The sequence below is a fragment of the Cervus elaphus genome, chromosome 30 (genome assembly GCF_910594005.1).
Source record: "Cervus elaphus chromosome 30, mCerEla1.1, whole genome shotgun sequence".
Classification (NCBI taxonomy): domain Eukaryota; kingdom Metazoa; phylum Chordata; class Mammalia; order Artiodactyla; family Cervidae; genus Cervus; species Cervus elaphus.
Window position 1 is genome coordinate 21,080,379 of NC_057844.1, and position 21,144 is coordinate 21,101,522.

General features: G+C 43.1%; 1 protein-coding gene across 5 annotated transcripts in view; it reads left to right on the top strand.

The window, feature by feature from the left end:
• The window catches only part of RNASEH2B (ribonuclease H2 subunit B), a 74,620-nt gene that overhangs the window by 35,446 nt on the left and 18,030 nt on the right, over positions 1-21,144 (top strand). For 4 of the 5 annotated variants that reach the window (XM_043891825.1, XM_043891823.1, XM_043891824.1 and 1 more), the window contains exons 6-9: positions 5,540-5,604; positions 7,425-7,530; positions 10,037-10,118; positions 11,648-11,690. In XM_043891825.1, the coding sequence (XP_043747760.1) occupies positions 5,540-5,604; positions 7,425-7,530; positions 10,037-10,118; positions 11,648-11,690 (296 nt within the window). The remainder of the gene's footprint in view (positions 1-5,539; positions 5,605-7,424; positions 7,531-10,036; positions 10,119-11,647; positions 11,691-21,144) is intronic. The other variant, XM_043891826.1, reaches the window with a different exon arrangement.

Genomic DNA, 21,144 nt, shown 5'->3' on the forward strand with positions numbered 1-21,144 from the left:
ATGAATCATAAACTTCCAGATGTTCAAGCTTGCTTTAGAAAAGGCAGAGGCACCAGAGATCAAATTGCCAACATCCGTTGGATCATCAAAAAAGCAAGGGAATTCAAGAAAAACATCTATTTCTGCTTCATTGACTACACCAAAGCCTTTGACTGTGTGGATCACAATAAACTGTGGAAAATTCTGAAAGAGATGGGAATACCAGACCACCTGACCTGCCTCCTGAGAAATCTGTATGCAGGTCAGGAAGCAACAGTTAGAACTGGACACGGAACAACAAATTGGTTCTATATTGGGAAAGGAGTACCTCAAGGCTGCATATTGTCACCCTGCTTATTTAACTTATATGCAGAGTAGATCATGCGAAATGCCGGCTGGATGAAGTACAAGCTGGAATCAAGATTGCCGGGAGAAATATCCACAATCTCAGATACGCAGAAGACACCACCCTTATGGCAGAAAGCAAAGTGAAGAGCCTCTTGATGAGAGTGAAAAAGTTGGCTTAAAACTCAACATTCAGAAAACTAAGGTCATGGCATCCGGTCCCATCACTTCATGGTAAATAGATGGAGAAACAGAAGAAACAGTGGCTGACTATTTTTTTGGTCTCCAAAATCACTGCAGATGTTGACTGAAGCCATGAAATTAAAAGACCCTTGCTCCTTGGAAGGCAAGCTATGATCAACCTAGAGAGCATATTAAAAAGCAGAGACATTACTTTGCCAACAAATGTCCATCTAGTCAAAGCTATGGTTTTTCCAGTAGTTATGTATGGATGTGGGAGTTGGACTATAAAGAAATCTGGGCACCGAAGAATTGAGGCTTTTGAACTGTGGTGTTGGAGAAGACTCTTGAGGGTCCCTTGGACTGCAAGGAGATCCATCCAGTCTATCCTGAAGGGAATCAGTCCTGAATATTCATTGGGAGCACTGGTGCTGAAGCCGAAGCTCCAATACTTGGGTCACCTGATGTGAAGAACTGACTCACTAGAAAAGACGCTGATGCTGGGAAGGATTAAAGGCAGGAGGAGAAGGGGATGACAGAGGATGAGATGGTTGGATGGCATCACTGACTTGATGGACATGAGTTTGAGTAAGCTCCAGGTGTTGGTGATGGACAGGGAGGCCTGGTGTGCCGCAGTCCATAGGGTCCCAAAGAGTCGGACATGACTGAATGACTGAACTGAACTGATAGAACATGTTGTGGTATTTTTCATAATCATGGGTAATCTGTGGCCTTCATGAATATTTTAAGCCACTTTGCTTATCAAAATAGGTAAATTTTAACATTAAGTGGTAGTTTATGCACTTGGTCCTTGTATAGCATCTTGGGATATTCAAGTTGGATATTTCTTGTAATCATCTTGTCCAGGGAATGTTTAATTCAAAATCAACTTGCAGTTTTAAAACTTCTTAGGAAAAAACTCTAGGCCCAGCAGGCTTCATTAGTTGAATTCTACGATACTTGAAGGAAAAAATAATACTCAAAGAAATAATGATACTTAGATTATTTTAGAAATTAAATGAGAAAGACATATTTCCCAACTAATTTTATGAAACCAGAGTAGCAAAAAGAAAACTGTAATTTAATATTCTTTATGATCATAGACTGAAAAATACTTTAAAAAATATAGCAAATTAACTGTGTAAAAAGGACAGTATGTTATAACCAAGTGAGTTTATCATAGGAATGGAGTTGGTTGAACGTTACAAAATCAATCAGTATGATTCACCGTATTTATGCATAACAAAAGAAAAACTGTATGACCATCTCAATAGATGTAGAAAAACCTTTGACAAAATTCAGTCATATAAGTTCTCAGCATATTAGAGATAGAAGGGAACCTCCTAATGCTTTTAAAGGACATCCATGACAAACCTAAGCTAATATCATACTTTACTGTGAAGGACTGAATGCACTTTTTCTCTAAGATTAGTACAAGATAAGGATGTCAATCTTCTCCACGGTTACTCACCAGTGTAGTGGATGTCCTAGCAGTTTCGATAAGATAAGAACAAAATCAAAGGTATACAGCTTAGAAAGTAAATAGTGAATTGTCTTTTTACATCAACAATATGGTCACATATATAAAAAGCTCGAAAGAATTTACCAAAAAAAAAAAATCACTAGAACTAATAAACAAGTTCTCAGGATATAGGGTCAATATACAAAAATCAGTTCTGTTTCTGTATATTAGCAATGAACAATTGAACAGTGGAATAAAAACATGCGATTTGTAATATTAAAAAATCATGAGGTTGTAGCGATAGAGGTAGCATAATATATGCAAGACCAGTACCCTGAACATTGTAAAACATTTCAGAGAGAAATTAAAGAATTAAATAAATAGATATACCATGTTCATGAGTTGGACGACTCAATATTGTTAAGATGTCCATCTCCTCCAAAGTCATCTATAGATTTAATGCAATGCTTCTCAGGCTTTTTTTTTTTTTTAATCAATAAGCTGATTCTAGAATTTATAAAACTATGCAGAGTATCTAGTAGTCAAAACAATTTTGAAAAAGAAGAACAGGTTGGAAAGCTTATACAACCTGATTTCAAGACTTACTATAAAACTACAACGGATGAGAAAGTATGGCATTGGTACAAAGATAAAGAGATAGTTAAATGGAACCAAATAGAACCAAAGTGGACCAACATTTATGTAGCCAATTGTTTTTTCAGTGATGTCAAGACAATTCAATGGGAGAAAGGATTATCTTTTCAACATATGACCTGGAAAAATTGGACATCCATGTGAAAAACAACATTGACTCTTACCTCAGAATCATACAGAAAAATTAACTTGAAATGGATTAATAACTTAAATGCAAAAAATGAAAACTACTGAATTTCTAGAAAAAGCCATAGAAGAAAACCTCTGCGATCTTGAGGATAGGCAAAGATTTCATAGAACACAAAAGCCACTAACCATTAAAAAAATTATAGATTACATTTTATTAAAATTAATATCTTCTGTTTTCTGAAGAAAAAAAAGACAAACCATAGTTGAGAGAAAATATTTATATGACATATATCTGATAGTGTGTGTGTGTATCCCAAATGTATAAAGAACTCTTAGCATACTAATTAAATGATATCCAGTCTTCCCATGTGGCGCTAGTGATAAAGAACCTGCCTGCCAGTGGCAGGAGATGTAAGAGACATGGGTTCGATCCCTGGGTTGGGAAGATCCCCTGGAGGAGGGTATGGCACCCCACTCCAGCATTCTTGCCTGGAGAATCCCATGGACGGAAGAGCCTGGCGGGCTACAGTCCGTAGGGTCACAGTGAACACCAAATCTGTGACTTTGAAGTCAGGTTGAGAAGGAATCCAGTGCTCCTGTTTACCAGCTCAGTGGCTTTGGACAATTTATTTTAACTTCACTCAAACCTAGTGTTTCAAGATGGAGACGAATAGTTTTCACCTGAGACTCATTCTGAGCATTCGGAGAGAAAACATGTATGAAGAACTTAGCCCAGGCCTGAATATACACTAGATGTGATGTTATTATCATTAATGAGTTATTTCATTCTTTCGTAAATACTGTGAAGTACTTGCTGTGTGCTGGATGTTGTGTGATAGGTGACTTCCCAAGGTGACATCGCGCGCTGGGGGTGTAGGAGCCCAGCAGTACAGCTCCGAGCCTGGTCTCTCCTGAACCAGCATTTCCAGAGGGACGGGGCCTGCAAGGGGCTCAGACAGTGAGCAGGAGGGGGGAACGCTGTGGCAGGTTGTAGAACATCCTTTCAGAAATTTGGAGGCAGAGGCAAGAGACAAGTGAGCGGCAGAGTCAAGGTGCGGTTCTTGGATGGGAGCCTCTAGGGAGACTGTCTCCGGCGACGGTCGGAAGGTCTGAGGCTCGGTCAGCAGCACGCGTGTTCAGAGTGGTGGCCGTGTGCTCTTAGAAGCAGCCCTCCTTTTGTACAAAGAAATACTGCATCAGCTCCAGGGAGGCTGAGTCTAGTCTTACCTGCCTTGGTTCCCCAGCAGGCATTTGCAGCCCCTCCTTTTCATTATTCCAGTGACACGTCCTGAGGACGTGGGTGCAGAGGGCCAGCCCCGATCTGTCCGCCCCCTAGTTAGTGCCCGCAGTGTTGACGACCGCAGGCTGAGACGGGGAGGACACAGCGGGAGCTGGCTGCGGCCAGCCCCTCCTGTGCAAGCCGTCTTACTGAAACTCAAGCAGTTTAACCGTCTGCAGAAAACCACCCCTGAGTAAGCAGTTTCCGTTACCCACCATGATTACGGAGGAAAGAGAAAGTGTCATTACAGAGGGAAGAAAAAGGCGAGTTTGCATCTGGCCTTAGGAGTCCCAGGAGGGAGGGAAGAGCTGCCCCTGCTGATTGCACAGAAAGCAAGAAACCCCGTGAATGAGGTGTTACCGAGGAAATAACGGCTTAATGTCATATACCATATATATGCTATATGTGACATTAAGCCGTTAGATTACATAAAGCTAGCTGGATTGTGAGAAGAGGAAGTATAATTTATAGGAGATGAAACTTTTATCCCCATAAAGGGCCAAATTGAGCCTATCATAAATCTAAATTCCCCTGAAATAGCTATGGCTATATTGTTAATACATTAAAAGATAAATCTTTTCTTCTTTCTCCACCAGTCCTACCAGAACAGTTCTAAGTAGTTAACACAATTCTTTTCGTGAATGTATGTAATGAACTTCTTAGGCACCTGCATTTAGCTTCAATTTTCTCTCTTGGGATTTCCATTTTTATGTCAGAAAAGAAGTCTTTCATTGAAAACATTGGGGTGATCTTAAAATTATTCAGAAAAATGAAGATGGCTTGGTGTGTTAATTTGCTGAGTTTTAAAAATGACCTTTGCAGACATTAGATTTACTAGATTTACTGTGGTGACCATTTCAGAGTGTGTGTAAATATCAAATCACTATACTTGAAACTAATACAATATTATATGTCAGTTATATTCAGTTAAAAAATTACCTTTCCTCCAGATTTATCTGTACAGTTGTTTTCTGTTTTATTGAGAAATAATTGACATATGTCACTGTGTAGGTTTATATTGTACAGAATGATAGTTTGATTTACATATATTTTGAAATGATTATCACAGTAGTTTTAGTTAACATCCACCATCTCATATAGATACAATGAAGAGAAAAAAATTTCTCCTTGTGATGAGAACTATTTGTATAATTTGATCATTTTCCTAATTCTCATTCATTTAATATTTGGTGAAGCCTGAGGTGTCCCAGTTCTGTTGAGGAATTTTTTTTTTCAGTGTCTCAAGAATGCTCTCAGGGTTATTAATTGAGTTTTTCAAGAATATAAAATGTTATTTATTTTTTTGGCTGCACCTTGCAACTTGTGGAATCTTACTTCCCCAACCGGGGATTGAACCAGGGCACTCACAATGAAGGCACGGAGTCCTCACCACTGGACCTTCAGGGAACTCCTTGAAATTTTTAAACTGTTGTCTTGTATATGAAATAGCCTTAGGAGTTTATTTTTTGCTTAACCTACTGCACTCTTTTTTTTCTTTTAATTTAATACAGAAATAGGCAAGAAGAAATATTACAAGTACAGCAAAGAGAAGACATTAAAATGGCTAGAAAAAAAGGTACAGTACCTCTCAGTGCCTTGTGGCAGAAAGAACTTAATGTTCCTTTTTAAAAGTGTTTAGAGAGAAGGTAGTAAGCCTGACCCCAAAAACCATCTTGAAAGTCCAGCTGCAAGAGAGAAGCTTACAAAAATGTCCCAAGTGCGAGAAGTCTTTGACTTTCCACTTTTCCCAACTCATGTAGCTCTGGACTTAGCGTGATGTGCTTCTTCCTTTGACCTGCATTCCCATTTCCCCATGATCCTCACCACTGAATAAAGAAGTTCTTGCTAGTTGCCAGTATAGACTTGAGTCTTGCAAGCCAGGTAATAGCAGGGCCACGTGCACTGTCTGTCCGTCCTGCAGGCATCTCAGAAGTTGACATTGCTCACACATGACCTGCAGGGGACCAGACAGACGGGATTTGGGTTTAGTGTCTAGATGCTGAAGACGGGTCTTATTCCAGGCAAGCCCTTTATCTTGGTGATCCTAACAATTAAACTTAATATAAGATCTCTTGCAATGCTTTTCCAGTCAATTTAGTGGATCACACCCAGTATTTCTCTTGGAATGGAATGAATAGAATGGGCTAGGATAGACTAGGATGAATTAAAAAGAAAGTTGGATTGAGAGTTTGGGATTACCAGATGCAAAGTGGTATATATAGAATGGATAAGCAATAAGGTCCCACTGTATAGTGCAGGAAACTATATTCAATATCCTGTGATAAAAAATAATGGAAAAGAATTTGCAAAAGAAAAAACTGAAATTGTTCTGTATAATCAAATATATATCCTTTTATTGTTTAAAGAAAAAAAGCACAAGGTAAGGGCAAGTGTTAAGTATGACACTATAACATATTTATATATGTTTTCGGGTATTTGGTTGCTGAATATTTCTTACTGTGCATACAGTGAAGAAACAAAAAAGCCACTGGTCTAAGGATATTGCTAACTTTTATAGTGATAAAGAATCTCACCAGACTAGATCTGTGGATGACAAAGTTTTTGCAAGTTTTGTGGATATCAGTTCTAGCACTGATTCCTAAGATTCTCTTCTGTCTTGTATATGAAAACACATGTTTGTCACATCATGTTAATGGGCACATTGGGAGCCTGGGAACATGGAAATGAACCTTGCAGTATTAATCAGACTCCTTTGTGCGAAGTAGAAGAAAGGTTTAAAAAGTGCATGTGTTTCACTCTTCATTTGCATTACCAGTAGTCTTTGCATTTGTGGGATTCTGTGTAGATGAAGAATGAGAAGTGCTGAGCAGAAACTGGGCGTTTAGTTTTTGCTCTTAGCAAATGATAATGACATGAAATAGCAAAGTGAAGTTTATATTTATTGTGTTTCCTTTCTTAAATTCCTAGAAAGTGAGAAATTTATATTATTTATTCTCCCTAGAAAATCATGAAATACAAGTTTTGTGCCATGTTCTGTCCTAAGGGCTTAACATACATTAACTCATTTAGTCCTCACAGTAGTACTGTGCGATCGGCGCATCTTTATTTCCCTTTCACAGTAGAGGCCCAGAGAGGTTAAGTAAGCAGTCCAGGGTCACAGAGCAAACCCAAGCAGCCTGCCTCCAGAGTCAGTGCTCTCACATGGTGTAGGCCTTAGGAAGTCCAGATACCGAGCTCATCCCGCAGTGTAGTCACTACCCCTCACCTTTCTCCAAATATGCAGCCATCTCTCATCTTCTGAAGGTATATCTATCCTGTACTACTTCTTCCTGGACCTTCAATGGATTGAAATCATGGGTTTAGAAAGTCTGGAAAGTCAGGGCTTCTAGAGTTAGTTGAAAATATCCTGATATTCCTCCTTTGGTTATTTCATAGGTTAATCAGACTATGGCAGCATTAAAAACCAATAAGGTAAATGTCAGTGCCCGGGTACAGTCTACTGCATTTTTCTCTGGTGGCCAGGTTTCCAGTGACAAGGACGGTAAGTGAATCATTTTTTGTTTTGTTTGTTTTGCCTGGAGTAAGTCGCCAATGTGTAAATGCCCATCTTAGGATTTAAAAACCTTAATGTCTCAGAAACTTCACATTCTTGCCAATGTGTTCTCTTAGATCTCATGGCAGGTGTGCATTTCATTTCAAAACCAAGTAGTACTTCTGCTGTAGATCACTTCTATCACTAATTGATACTTAAGTCATTTAAGTGAACTACTAATGGAGCTTGCCTGGCACTTAAGCCCACACTCGTAACCTTTTTGTTGGACTGTTCTTGGGGGGCAAGGATTTCCAGAGCTGTATCTGTTTGCATCTTATTCTCCAGAAGCGTAAGTCCTACTGTAGGTCTCAATATTTTGATTTTAGATGAAAATATATTCACTGGACAATTTATTCTTTAAGATACATTCTTTTGCTTTTCTCATTATAGTGTCCTCTTACCTTTATGTGTATCATTGAATAACAACAACTATCTGATACAATTTACTTTCTTAAATGGTAGGACAGTAATTATCCTGACTTTAAACTCTAATTCAGTGTTCCCCTGTTCTAAATATACAATTCCAAAACATTGGAGTTTCGTCATTTAAAAAACAGAACAGCCAAGCAGCCTGTTGGTGATTGGCTGTGATTCAGGCAGTCTTTGATGTGCAGATCTCCACCTCACAGTACCTTGCACAGACAGATGATGGCTGGCTCCTGCCGTTCTGGGAGTGGTGGACTGCCCTTGACATCTGAATTAACTAGCTGTCAGTGTTTACAGAAGGAGAGAGAAACTGAATCAAATGGCTGGCTGGCTGGATAGATGGATAGATCCATGGATGATAGATGGATGGATAAAACCATAGATTTTCAGTAAAGCAGGAGAAGAGGCGTTAGTGGTTATTTAGACAGATGTTCTCATCTTAAAAATGAAAAACTGGTCTCCAAGAAGTAGATGGCTTACTCAGGGTCACCAATCCTAGCTAGCAGACCAGGTCGTCTACTCTGAGTCTGGTGTTTTTACCAAACCAATATCTAAATCTAAGAGTCTGGACTTCGCTATATTGCCATTTAGTGTTGCAGTCATAAAGTAAGGTTTATACTCGTTACATTCTTGCCTTTTTTAGACCTTTAGCTTGATATGTGCCAAAGGAAGCAAACAGATATGTTGGCTTTCTTATTTGCTGTTTGACTCAGGAAACTCAAACAGGGGCTCTGTAGCAACCTGGAGGGGTGGGATGGGGCAGGAGATGGGAGGGAGGGTCAACAGGGAGGGAATATGTGTATACCTATGGCTGATTCATGTTGAGGTTTGACAGAAAACAGTGAAAGTCTGTAAAGCAATTATCCTTCAATAAAAAAAAATTAATTAATTAAAAAAAAAAGAAGGGTCCAGTGATAACTTTCAGTTCGCAGTGTTGGCAGTGAAAGTCTCTTACTAAAGACTTTGAGATCAGGTCATCCAGGCAGCAGCCCCTTTCTGCCTGTTGGTAATACTGAGGCAGACTGTTATTCTGATGTCAAATGTAGAAAAGGAAGAAAGATGGAAATGAATATCCCAGCAGCAAGCCTGGGATAGTGCTTTTGGTAGTTTATATCCCCTTGTGATTATCCCATCTATTGAGTTTGGTTATCCCCTAGTATTTTACAAAAAAAAAGACTGAATTGAGGAAGAGGGCTTTAAAACAGATTTTCTCTTTTGTAACTGTATTTAATTGATACCAGAGCCTCATTTTAGTATGGAAAATCCAGGTGCTGTAGAAGTCATGATTATACATTTGACTGAGTTTTGTTTTTTACATTTTTAAGGCGTTTTATTAGTTTGGGATTCCCTGGTGGCTCAGACGGTAAAGCGTCTTCCTGCAATGTGGGAAACCTGGGTTCGATCCCTGGGTCTGGAAGATCCCCTGGAGAAGGAAATGGCAACCCACTCCAGTACTCTTGCCTGGAAAATCCCATGGACAGAAGAGCCTGGTAGGCTACAGTCCGTGTAGTTTCAAAGAGACGGACAGGACTGAGCAACTTCATCCCATTAGTTTGGGGTTATATGTAACATTCAGCAAGTGCTTAATAGAGACACATTGTATATTATTTCTCTTAAATGAGCAACTCATTACTGTTCAGTAATTAGATTTATTTTATATTGAAACCAACCTAGAAAAGATGACTATTTTATATTGTTACATCTGATGTTTGAACTTTATTTGTAGTCAAGGGCCTCAACTAAGAGAAGAACCCTGAATTTTTATCTGTTATTTAGTGGGCATCTATTGTATTATACTTTATTATCTCATCATATCTTCAGTGTCATCCTATGTGATATCTCATACATCATATCCCCCCCACCACTCTGGCAGATAGATATGAGCATCCCCATTTCACACACACACACACACACAAAGCTTAAGTGACTCTCCAAAGCTAAATAGTGCCAGAATTTGAACTCCAGTCAATTTGACTATAAAGCAGTCATAATTATTACTAAATTTTTTTCTCCATTCTGTTTCTTTCAGAGGATTATGTTCGTTACGCCCATGGTCTGATATCTGATTACATCCCTAAACAATTAAGTGATGACTTATCTAAATATTTAAAGTAAGTATGGCCCATCTTTAGTCGTAATTAAGCATAATTGTGCTTGGTTTCCTAGAAATAGGGTTTCATTATGGCTTATATAAGGTTTTCCAGACAACTCAAGTGGTAAAGACTCTGCCTGCCAATGCAGGAGCCACAGGAGACATGGGTTCGATCCCTGGGAAGATCCCCTGGAGGAGGAAATAGCAGCCCACTCCAGTATTGTTGCCTGGAAAGTCCCATGGATAGAGGAGCCTGGTGGGCTACAGTCCATGGGATCACAAAGAGTCGGACATGACTGGGCTCACAAGCAAGTATGGCTTGTCATATCCCTTTTTCTGATAAGAGGTTATTCTTGAGTTGCGTCACAGACTCTATGGTTTGGAGGTGATTTTTAATGGACAGATTTTTGATTGGAACAAATTAATTTAATGGATACTGGTTGCAAGAACCCCAGAGTGTTACGATTAGAATTATGAGTTGTTATAATGTTAGAGGATAAATTGTGTTAAAATTTTATCCCCAGCCAGACTTAACTAATTTGGTTCATGGGATGGAAAGAGTAGATGACAGAGTAAAATATTTTCGGAAGTTACATTTAAAGGTTGTGTACCATTTTTATTATTATTATAATCATTAGCTGTTCACTAGGTATTTTTATTATGCCCAGCACTTGAAACTCTATCTTAGGCTGAAAAAGATGTGTTTCTTTTCTATATTTTAGCAACTACTATTAAAATTTCATATATGTGATGATCTAATAGCTTTTCCTGATTCTTAGAATAATTTTCTCCTCTGATACATGGAAATAAAATGACTTTTTAATAGCTATAGTTGCATTTTTAGCAAATTATATTTTTGGTCCTACTTAAAGAACAATTAGTAGAAACTGGTTTCTGTAGCATAATATAGTATGTTGAGAGCTTGCTCTGAATTAAAGGTACCCTTCTGTTTATTATTTTCCTGAGTTTCTTTGTACCTGCTTATCTTGTTAGAGACTTTATATCTTTGTATTCCATTATTTTTTTGGATTCTTTTCTGCTGAAAATTTTTTTTTTTCTGCTGAAATTTTAAAGTTTCAGTTAAAGACTTGAGAGAAGGATGTGTCAGTTAAACTTTTCTTTAATAGAAAAGTGAAGTTCCTGTGACTTTTTTGTCAACAGAATGATTTTCACTTTTAAATATATGCTCGATTCATCATTTATGGTGAAAAAATACATACCAAAATACATATTTATAGAGACTAAAGGAAAGCAATTCCATTGCAATCAATGACTTCTAATTTTGTTTTTTAGCTCAGAATTCCAGTACAGAGAATTAAGTAGCTAAATGAACATTTTTTCACTTAGAAAAATTTCACTCTTTATACTGAGGTGATTGAACAGTAAGATATATGGAGGTGAAACTATTAGATGAAATAGGACTTACTGTTATTATTAGATGAAATAGGAATTACAACTCAGGACTTACTAAGTCTTAAGTTGGCCGAGTCATTCTGTTTGCTTGTCTATGAAAGACCATGACTCTGATTTTTATTTTTCACTCCTCAGGCTTCCAGAACCTCTAACTTCAGTGCGAAACCCTCCATCAAAGGTAAGAAACTATGTCTAAGATATCTTTGGAGCACCTGGAAAAATAGTATACTCTTGCCGTATACATTTAGTTGACTCTAGTATATGTTAATGGAGAAGGAAATGGCAACCCAATGCAGTACTCTTGCCTGGAAAATCCCATGGATGGAGGAGCCTGGTAGGCTACAGTCATGGGGTCGCAAAGAGTCGGACACGACTGAGCGAGTTCACTTCACTTCAGTATATGTTAAAGCATCTTAATATACCTTATGTGGAATAAAGATTATACTGCTCTCCATCATTATTTTTATTTTGGTGGATTTTAGGTGAATCATAAATAAGGTGCTATGAAAATCAAGGAAGAGTTGGTTCTAGCTCAATATCTGCATTGACATATTAGAGAATCATAATTAAAATTAAATCTTCTTGTTTGAGCTAGATCCTATAATTAACTTTATTAATCATTAGGAAAACTCTATAACTAAAACTCACTTTGCCAAATATAATTGTCGTGGGCACAGAGGTGCATAGAGCATGATTTTTGCAACACAGAATTCTTTGAGCAAGGATGACCACACTTTACTCTATACTCGAAATGATCAACGCAGTTTGTATGTAATCATTGTGAATCAGTGAAAAACCTTTCCTCTGCCAGCTGCTCTCAGATTCCACCCACAGCTCCTCCGCGCTGTGGACTCTTAGATACAGGGAGTAGAGAAGCCATTCACACACCACGCCCGAGAGCAAAGAGTAGCATGCCTAAGTCCGGCCTGATTGCAGACTAGTGAGTGCTGCTCAGACACAGGGAAATAAACATGCACCAGCTTGTCCGTGAGGCCATTATTCTCCAGCGGCAAGATAATGAGTACCTTGTGAATGAATGTAACATGGATGCTAAAGAACTTTCCTTCTTCCCTGCCTTCTAGGTGGCCAACATTCTCAGGATTTTTTTTTTTTTTTTTCATTTGTATACTGTTTGAAGGTGGTGATGGTTCTAAAAACATTCAATACTTTGACTTTTAGGAAAGGGCATAAAATTTAAAGTGCATCATTGTTAGTTGGGGACGTTTTTTAGCAAATTGTCCAAGGAGGTTCATCTTTTCCTCACTGGAGGAAGCAGTTGGTGTAAGAGAGATCTGGGACAGACCCACAGCAGCACCAGGGGACATAAATATAGCTGTCTTGCTCTAACTAAGGTAACAGGCATATTTGTTTCTTTCTTAATTTTCTCCTTCCAAAAGCGAGGCATATTTCTTTCTCTCAAATATCTGTCTTCCTTAGTAACATAGAGATCTAAACCTGCCCTTGAAAGATTTAACCTTTGATGTGGTTGCTGGAGGGTAGGTTCTTTTTTTGTTGCACAAAGAATTCACAGATGAGATTCGGAGGCGAAGTGAAGCAGAGGGTTTATTGAGTGACAGTACACTCTCAGGAGGGCGCGTGGGCAGGCTCAGAGGAGGAGCAATGAGGTCCTTTTGGCAAGCTGGTTATATGGGGTGTGAAGGATTAGGTGGAATATTCATCCAGTGGGGAGGGGTTGAGGGGGTGATTTCCTGGTTTTCGTCCCAGCTCCACCTTCCAGAGATGAGGAGGATGTCCTTATGTGGTCTTGCTCAGATCTGTCGTGGCACAGGGGCATGGTGGGTAGCACTCTGATGCAATGCTAGTTCTGTTGTAATGTGGGCATAGTGAGCAAAAGGTAACGTTCGGACCAGAGGTTCTCACATTTCTTTGTTTGCTGCTAGATCCCTTGTCATCACAAGACTTATGATCTCCTGTCAGCCCAGAGGTTCCCACTTCTCTGTTTGGCCCTTGGACCCCTGTCATTGTAAGATGTATGTATGTCGTCACCTGACCCATGCCTGCTCCTTTGCTCATGTCTGGCTAACGGCCTGCTCTGACATTCTCCTCAAGTCTGCACCCTTCAAATCTTTAAAGGGTCAGAGGGTCCATGATCTGTCTTCTGGAGCTGCCTCAAGCTGAGCAGGGGCCTTGTGCCTGCCTGTGGGGCCCAGATCACCTTGCCCTCTGTCAAGAGATGAGGTCTCGGGTCCTTGACAGTGGCAGAGATAGAGAGCGGGGAGTAGACGGAGGCTGCAGCCCTGTCCCACAGATGGTGGTGGTCCCCATTGTCCTGAAAAGAAAAGAAAGTGAAGTCACTCAGTCATGTCCGACTCATTGTGACCCCATGGACTATAGGTTCCTCCATCCATGGGGTTTTCTAGGCAAGAATACTGGAGCGGGTTGCCATGGGTTGAAATTCCTGGTGTATCATCATCTGTAGGTGACACTGTTGTAACCTGAAGAAACAAACTTAATAAGCAGGTTAAAAGGGACAGGGCCAAAAGTCAGTAAAGGTATGATTGCGATCAGAGGTCCAAGCAGGGGCAGGAACCAGGTTATGTTTGATAACACCCCTCTGACTGCAGGCCAGAAGAGGGTGGCACTGGGGTTACCCTTCCTGAAAGTGTGTAGCTTTGGGGCCTATTCGTATGTGCTTTGGGTACCTTCGTCCACCTGGCCAGTGGTGTTGAGGCAGGTGCAGCACAATTTATTGATAACTGCACAGACCCTCCCTGTTCAGCTGGGAGACAGTCCAGGTCCATTCTGTTCTCCATCACTACGTCTGCTAGGAAATAAAGGGATCCCCTGTAATCCTGGTCAGAGTAGATAGAACATCTGACAGGTTGCAGAGCATTGCCTCAAGGGAGGCAAAGGCCGCCCCCCACCCCCGCCCCCTGCCATGGGGACACACCAAACCAATAGCGGCTCCAGGGCCTTCCAGCATGTGGCCCGTATGGATGGTTACACCTGGGTTCCTTTGATTACTTGGTTGGCCGAGTGTGCCATGAGCAAGGCAATATCTATACAAGGAAAGTGAAAGTGAAGTGAAAGTTGCTCAGTCGTGTCTGACTCTTTGCAACCCCATGGACTGTGGAATTCTCCAGGCCAGAATACTGGAGTGGGTAGCCTGTCCCTTCTCCAGGGGATCTTCCCAACCCAGGGATCAAACCCAGGTCTCCCACATTATGGGCAGGTTCTTTACCAGCTGAGCCCCCAGGGAAGCCCCATACAAGGAAAAGTCACAGCCGCTCCCAGGGAGAGGCAGAGGCGTTGGGGTTGTTCTGAGGAGGGAAGTGGCTTATGTTTCAGCCACAAAGGGACCAATATCTGGAGGAAGCGCATGCCTGGCGCACTTCAGAGGAGGTGAGAAACTCCTTAAGTGGTTTGTCCGAGAGGGGTGCCCGTGAAGCTTGGAGAGAGAGGCCCACCATTATGAGAGCGGTTATGAGGTGGGAGGACACGGCAGGACACAGGTCCCGGGACTCTGAGACTGGCAGGGTTGCCATGTGGCCGCTACCCCCACATGGGCCAGAGTTGGCAGGACTGGGCGCCTGTAGCCAGTCCTGACAGAGGGAACCCCTCCAGGCCCCTCATGGTAGTGCTCCTCTCTTTCACAGGAGCCCTCTCCCTGGAGGTTCACGGGAAGCCTCCTCTCCATCCCCAAGGACTCACCCCTGGGGTGCATTCTCAGTCATGGGACAAGTTTGAAACAGGAAAAGCTCGTCTCCTTTTGTAATACAGCCGGGCCCCGGTGTAAACTTGAGGACAAGGAAGCCTGACCGATAAATGGAAGCCTCAACTATAATACCATCCTACGATTAGGTTTTGCGAAAGGCAGGGAAATTAGTTTCCTTACATTCAGGCCTTTATGACCCTAAGAGAGAATCCAGAGCCATGCACGTCCTGTGTTGGGGAAGCTTGTCAGTTGGGACCGGTTCAGACTATACAAAACCCTCTTGGTAGCGTCTCTGGAGGAAAGTAAGTCTTAGACAGAAGACCCAAGTCCTGATACTCCTTCGCCATCTTCAGCCCCTCCGGCTCCGTGTAATCCTCTTTACTCTTCTATGCCAGAAGTGCAGCAGAGTGCCCTCGCCCTCCCGCCCCCCACCCCCTGAAGCAGTAGGCAGACCTCAGGGAAATACCAGAGTCCGTGCCCCCTTGCCTTTGTCTGACCTCAGCCAGCACCACCCTCACTTAGGCTGCTTCTCAGGGGCCCCCTGGCCAGTTCACTGGATTCTGGGGGCTAACTCTTTACTTGGACCTTACTTGAAAGGACCCTGAATGTTGTCATTTCCCACTGCTGTGCCCCTGAGGAAAAGACCCGTATCTGGGCACAGCCTCAAGCATTTGCTGATGAATTATACATCATCCAACCCAGTTACTACCCTGAGGGCATGACGGCAGGGCCACTGATTGATCCCAAGTGGGACTGTGAGCCAGGCCAACCCGGTGACCCTAGAAGAACTCGCACGACCCTTTGCCTCATTGAAGGGACAAGATGGTGCACAGTTAAACCCGTCAGCTGTGACAGGGTTAAAGAGGTCACCCAAGGTCAGAACAAACCCTGCCCCCGCCCGGTCGGTAGATGCCTCAGAAAGTATACGAACGTGGACCCGACACTTTCGAGGGATGTGTTGTGCTTGCAACCTACTTCATTTACCAGTTGGTCCCCGACATCCATTGGAAACTTCAAAAGCTCGCCCTGGGGTCCCAAACCCCTCTCAACCTTTTTGTTGATGCGGCCTCCAGTGTCTTTAACAATAGAGTCCAAGCTGAGGAAGAAAGGAAGAAGCAGCATGACTTAAGAAGGGCCCATTGGCAGGCCAGACTTCCAGCAGCTGTCATGGCGGGACTTAACTCTCCTCCTGATTACCACAGAGGTGCTCCTAGAGGACCCCCACCAGATAAAGGAGCCTGTTTTAGCAGTGGGAACCCAGACACTGGAGCACGGAATTCCTAGGAAATAGGTCCCGGCCTCTACCCAACGCTCACCCTGTAGGAAGATGGGCCATCGGACAAGAGAATGGCCCATGAGAACGGCTCGCTCAGCTCTGAAGGGAGTGCGGAACTCCCCCACGCCAGTCAGGGCTGTGGTTGACTGATGAGATCCAGGACTTCCCAGGGCCCCTCAGAATACAGCCGCCGTCACATGGGAGGGGCGTGGTGGACCATTGGCGGGGCAGGTAATCTTGTCCAGTTTCCAGTGGACACAGAAGCCACTTACTCCGTCCTCACTTCTCATGCTGGGCATCTTGTCCCCGAAACCTGCTCTATTGTTGGGGTAGAAGGAAGGCCAAAACAGAAACGTTTGACCGCCCCTCTAACTTGTACCTGGGGAAAGACCCTCATAACTCACAAGTCTTTTGTCATGCCTGAGTGCCCTAGCCCATTATTGGGAAGAGACTTTCTGTCAGTCTTGGGGGCAACTTTTGCTCTCCCTGAAAATGAAAACAAGGCCTATTTTTGGCTGAACTATGTGTTATACAAGACTCAAAACAGTCCAGCCCATATTTTCCCCAGTAATTGGAAAACTTACAGATCCACAGATCTCAGATCAAAGACCCAGGATGGGCAAAATTTGCCACTCCACTAAAAATCACCATTAAGGAAGCTAGTATCTTCTTGCCATCTATGTGTCAGTTCCCCATAAAACCAGAGGCTCAACAGGGCCTTAAACCCTGATCTCAAAATTCATCAAATGTGGGCATTTGGTATTATGCCAGTCTTCTTGTAATACTCCAGCCCTGCCTGTCCTCAAACGAAATGGGGCATATAGAATGGTGTAAGGTCTTCAACTCATCAGTGGAGTTGTGATTCCTCTCCATCTAATCATCCCAATCTATACTCCATCTTTTCTCAGATCCCAGGGGACACGACCTGGTTTATAGTCCTTGATTTTAAAGATACCTCCTTCTCTATACCTGTTCAGTCTGATTCCCAGTACCTCTCTCCCTTTGAATGGACCAATCCATTCACCAATGACCAATCCAGACACCAATGTGACCTGACAGTATACCTGAACTGTCCTTCCCCAGGGATTCCAGGATAGCTGACACCTACTTGGCAGTGCCCTAGCAAAGAAACTGAAGGCATTTAATTTAGAGATGGGGGCATTATTACAATACATAGATGGCCCCCTTATTTGCAGTCCCTTGAAGGAAGCCTGAGACCAAACCACTGCACAGATCCTCAGTTTCCTGGCTCCAGAGGATATCCCCATAGAAGGCCCAAATTTCCTCCCAGAGAGTCACCTTCCTGGGACATGTTCTAAGCACAGGAGTGCGCGGCTTTAACAGCAGTCCTCCACCTACAACCACCATATTCAAAGAGACAGCTCAGAACCTTTTTAGAAGTGGCTGGATTTTGAAGGATTTGGGTCCCTGGGTTTTGTCTCACACCATGCAATGCTGGAGACCCCGATTCGATTCCTGGGTCAGGAAGATCTGCTGGAGAAGGGATAGGGTACCCACTCCAGTATTCTTGGGCTTCCCTGGGGGCTCAGCTGGTAAAGAATCTGCCTGCAATGTGGGAGATCCCTAGGTTCAATCCCTGTGTTGGGAAGATCCCCTGGAGAAGGGAAAAACGACCCACTCCAGTATTCTGGCCTGGAGATTTCCATGGACTGTACAGTCCATATGGTCGCAAAGAGTCAGACGTGACTGAGCAATTTTCACTTTCTTTAGGGGCTTCCCTGGTGGCCCTGGTAAAGTGTCTGCCTGCAATGCGGGAGACCTGGGTTCAATTCCTGGGTCGGGAAGATCCCCTGGATAAGGAAATGGCAACCCACTCCAGTACTCTTGCCTGGAAAATTCCAGGGACAGAGGAGCCTGGTAGGCTACAGTCCATGGGATCGCACAGACTTGCACACGACTGAGCGACTTCACTTAAGCCATTATATGAGGATCTGAAGGGACTAGACAGAGAACCTGTAGACTGGATGGTCAGTTTACAGGAGCATTTGATCAGATTAGTTAACCTTAAAAATGCCTTCCAATATACTCTCAGTTCAATCACTCAGTCGTGTCCGACACTGTGACCCCATGGACTGCAGCATGCCAGGCCTCCCTGTCCATCACCAACTGCCAGAGCTTACTCAAACTCATCTCCATTGAGTTGGTAATGTCATCCAACCATCTTATCCTCTGTCATCCCCTTCTCCTCCTGCCATCAATCTTTGCCAGCATCAGGGTCTTTTCCAATGAGTCAGTTCTTTGTATCAGGTGACCAAAGTATTAGAGCTTCAGCTTCAGCATCAATCCTTCCAATGAACATTCAGGACTGATTTCCTTTAGGATTGACTAGTTGGATCTCCTTGCAATTCAAGGGACTCTCAGGAGTCTTCTCCAACACCACAGTTCAAAAGCATCAGTTCTTCAGCACTCAGCTTTCTTTATAGTCCAACTTTCACATCCATACATGACTACTGAAAAACCATTGCTTTGACTAGATGGACCTTTGTTGGCAAAGTAATGTCTCTGCTTTTTAATATGCACCAATATACTTTAGGTGCAGACAAATGCTGTTTGATTCCATTTACATGAGGTACCTAAAAGAGTCGAATTCATAAAGTCAGAAAGTACACTGGTAGATGCCGGGGGGGTGGGGTAGGGAAGGGGAATGGTGAGTTGGTGTTTAATGGAGACCGAGTTTTCCTTTAGAGAAATAAGTTTGGGAGTTGGATAATGGAGATAATGTGAATGTACTTAGTGTCACTGAGCTGTACAGAGATAAAATATGGTTAAAATAGTATGTTCTGTATTATGTGACTTGTACCACAAAAAAAAAAATTTTTTTTTAATGTTTTTAATGGCCCTGACTAGTGCCCCAGCCCTAGAGATTCCAGATCTAAACAAGCTCTTTACTGTTTTCCTCGGAAGAACAGGGATTAGCCCTGGGAATTCTTGCCCCAAAGGTGGGACCAGTCCCATGGCTGATGGCATATCTCTCCAAGCAGTTGGACCCAGTGGCCTCCAGCTGCCTCACATTTTGTGAGGGGGGCCTCCAGTCAGCCATTGGTGTCCCCTAATTTCCCCCGGTTGGGTAGAAGCCTTTCCAATTAAGACCGAGGGAGCCCCAGAAGTAATAAAGGCATCATTTAAGGAAATAATTCCTCAGTTGAGACTTCCATGGTCTTTACAGAGTGGCCACAGTCCCTTTTTTGTGGCTCGGGTCACCCAACTAGTCTCTCCAGCCCTGGGCATTTGCCCCCACCTCCGCACTGCCTGGAGGCCTCAGTCGTCAGGGAAAGTGGAAAAGGCAAATCAAACTTTCAAAAGAACCCTGGCTAAACTTTGTCAAGAGACACCAGAACCATGGACATAGCTTTTACCCACAGCCCTCCTGAGAATCAGGGCAGCATCCAAAACAGGGCTAAGGCTTAGCCCCTTTTAAATGACTGGTGGTAGGTAGGCCCTTTGTTCCTTCAGATACTTTGGTGGACACCAGAACTGGTGAGCTCACTAAGTAACTAAGTAAGTGAAGTTGCTCAGTCGAGTCCGACTCTTTGTGACCCCGTGGACTAGAGCCCACCAGGCTCCTCTGTCCATGGGATTCTCCAGGCAAGAATACTGGAGTGGGTTGCCATTTCCTTCTCCAGGGGATCTTTCCAACCCAGGGATCAAACACAGGTCTCCCACATTGCAGGCAGATGCTTTAACCTCTGAGCTACCAGGGAAGCCCATAGTTACTAAGTAACTAATCAGGGACAAATCCAACAGGCGATTTCATGGGGAGGGGGGTGGTTCCCTACCTTGAGGCAGCACGTTGTAACTTGTCAGATATTCTATCCCCTCTGGCCAGGATCACAGGGGATCCCTTAATTCCATAGCAGATGTAGTGATGGGGAACAGATAGCCCTGGACTGTCTCCCAGCTGAACAGAGAGGGTCTGTGCAGTTATCAATAAATTGTGCTGCACCTGCCTCAACACCACTGGCCAGATGGAAGAAGGTACCCAAAAGGCATATGAACAGGCCCAAAGGCTACACACTTTCAGGAAGGGTAACCCCAGTGCCAACCCCATGTGGCCTGTAGTCAGAGGGGTGTTATCAAATACAACCTGGTTCCTGCCCCTGCTTGGATCTCTGATCACAATAATGGGTTTGCTGATTTTTGGCCCCATCCCTTTTCAACCTGCTTGTTAAGTTCGTTTCTTCAGGTTACAACAGTGTCACCTACAGATGACGATACACCAGGGATTTCAACCCATCCTTCACGACAGTGGGCACCACCAACATCCACAGGCCGGGCCTGCAGCCTCCGTCTGCTCCCCGCTCTCTATCTCTGCCACTGTCGAGGACCCGAGACCTCATCTCTGACAGAGGGCAAGGCGATCTGGGCCCCACAGGCAGGCACAAGGCCCCCGCTCAGCTTGAGGCAGCTCCAGAAGACAGATCATGGACCCTCTGACCCTTAAAAATATCTGAAGGGCGCAGATTCCTTGAGAAGGGAAATGTTAGAGCAGACCATTAGCCAGACATGAGCAGAGAAGGAGGCATGGGTCAGGTGACCATAATACATCTTGCAATGACAGGGGTCCTGGAGCAAACACAGAAAAGTGGGAACCTCCGGGCCAACAGGAGACCATACATCTTGTGAGAACAAGGACCCAGAGGCAAAGAAAGAAATGCAGGA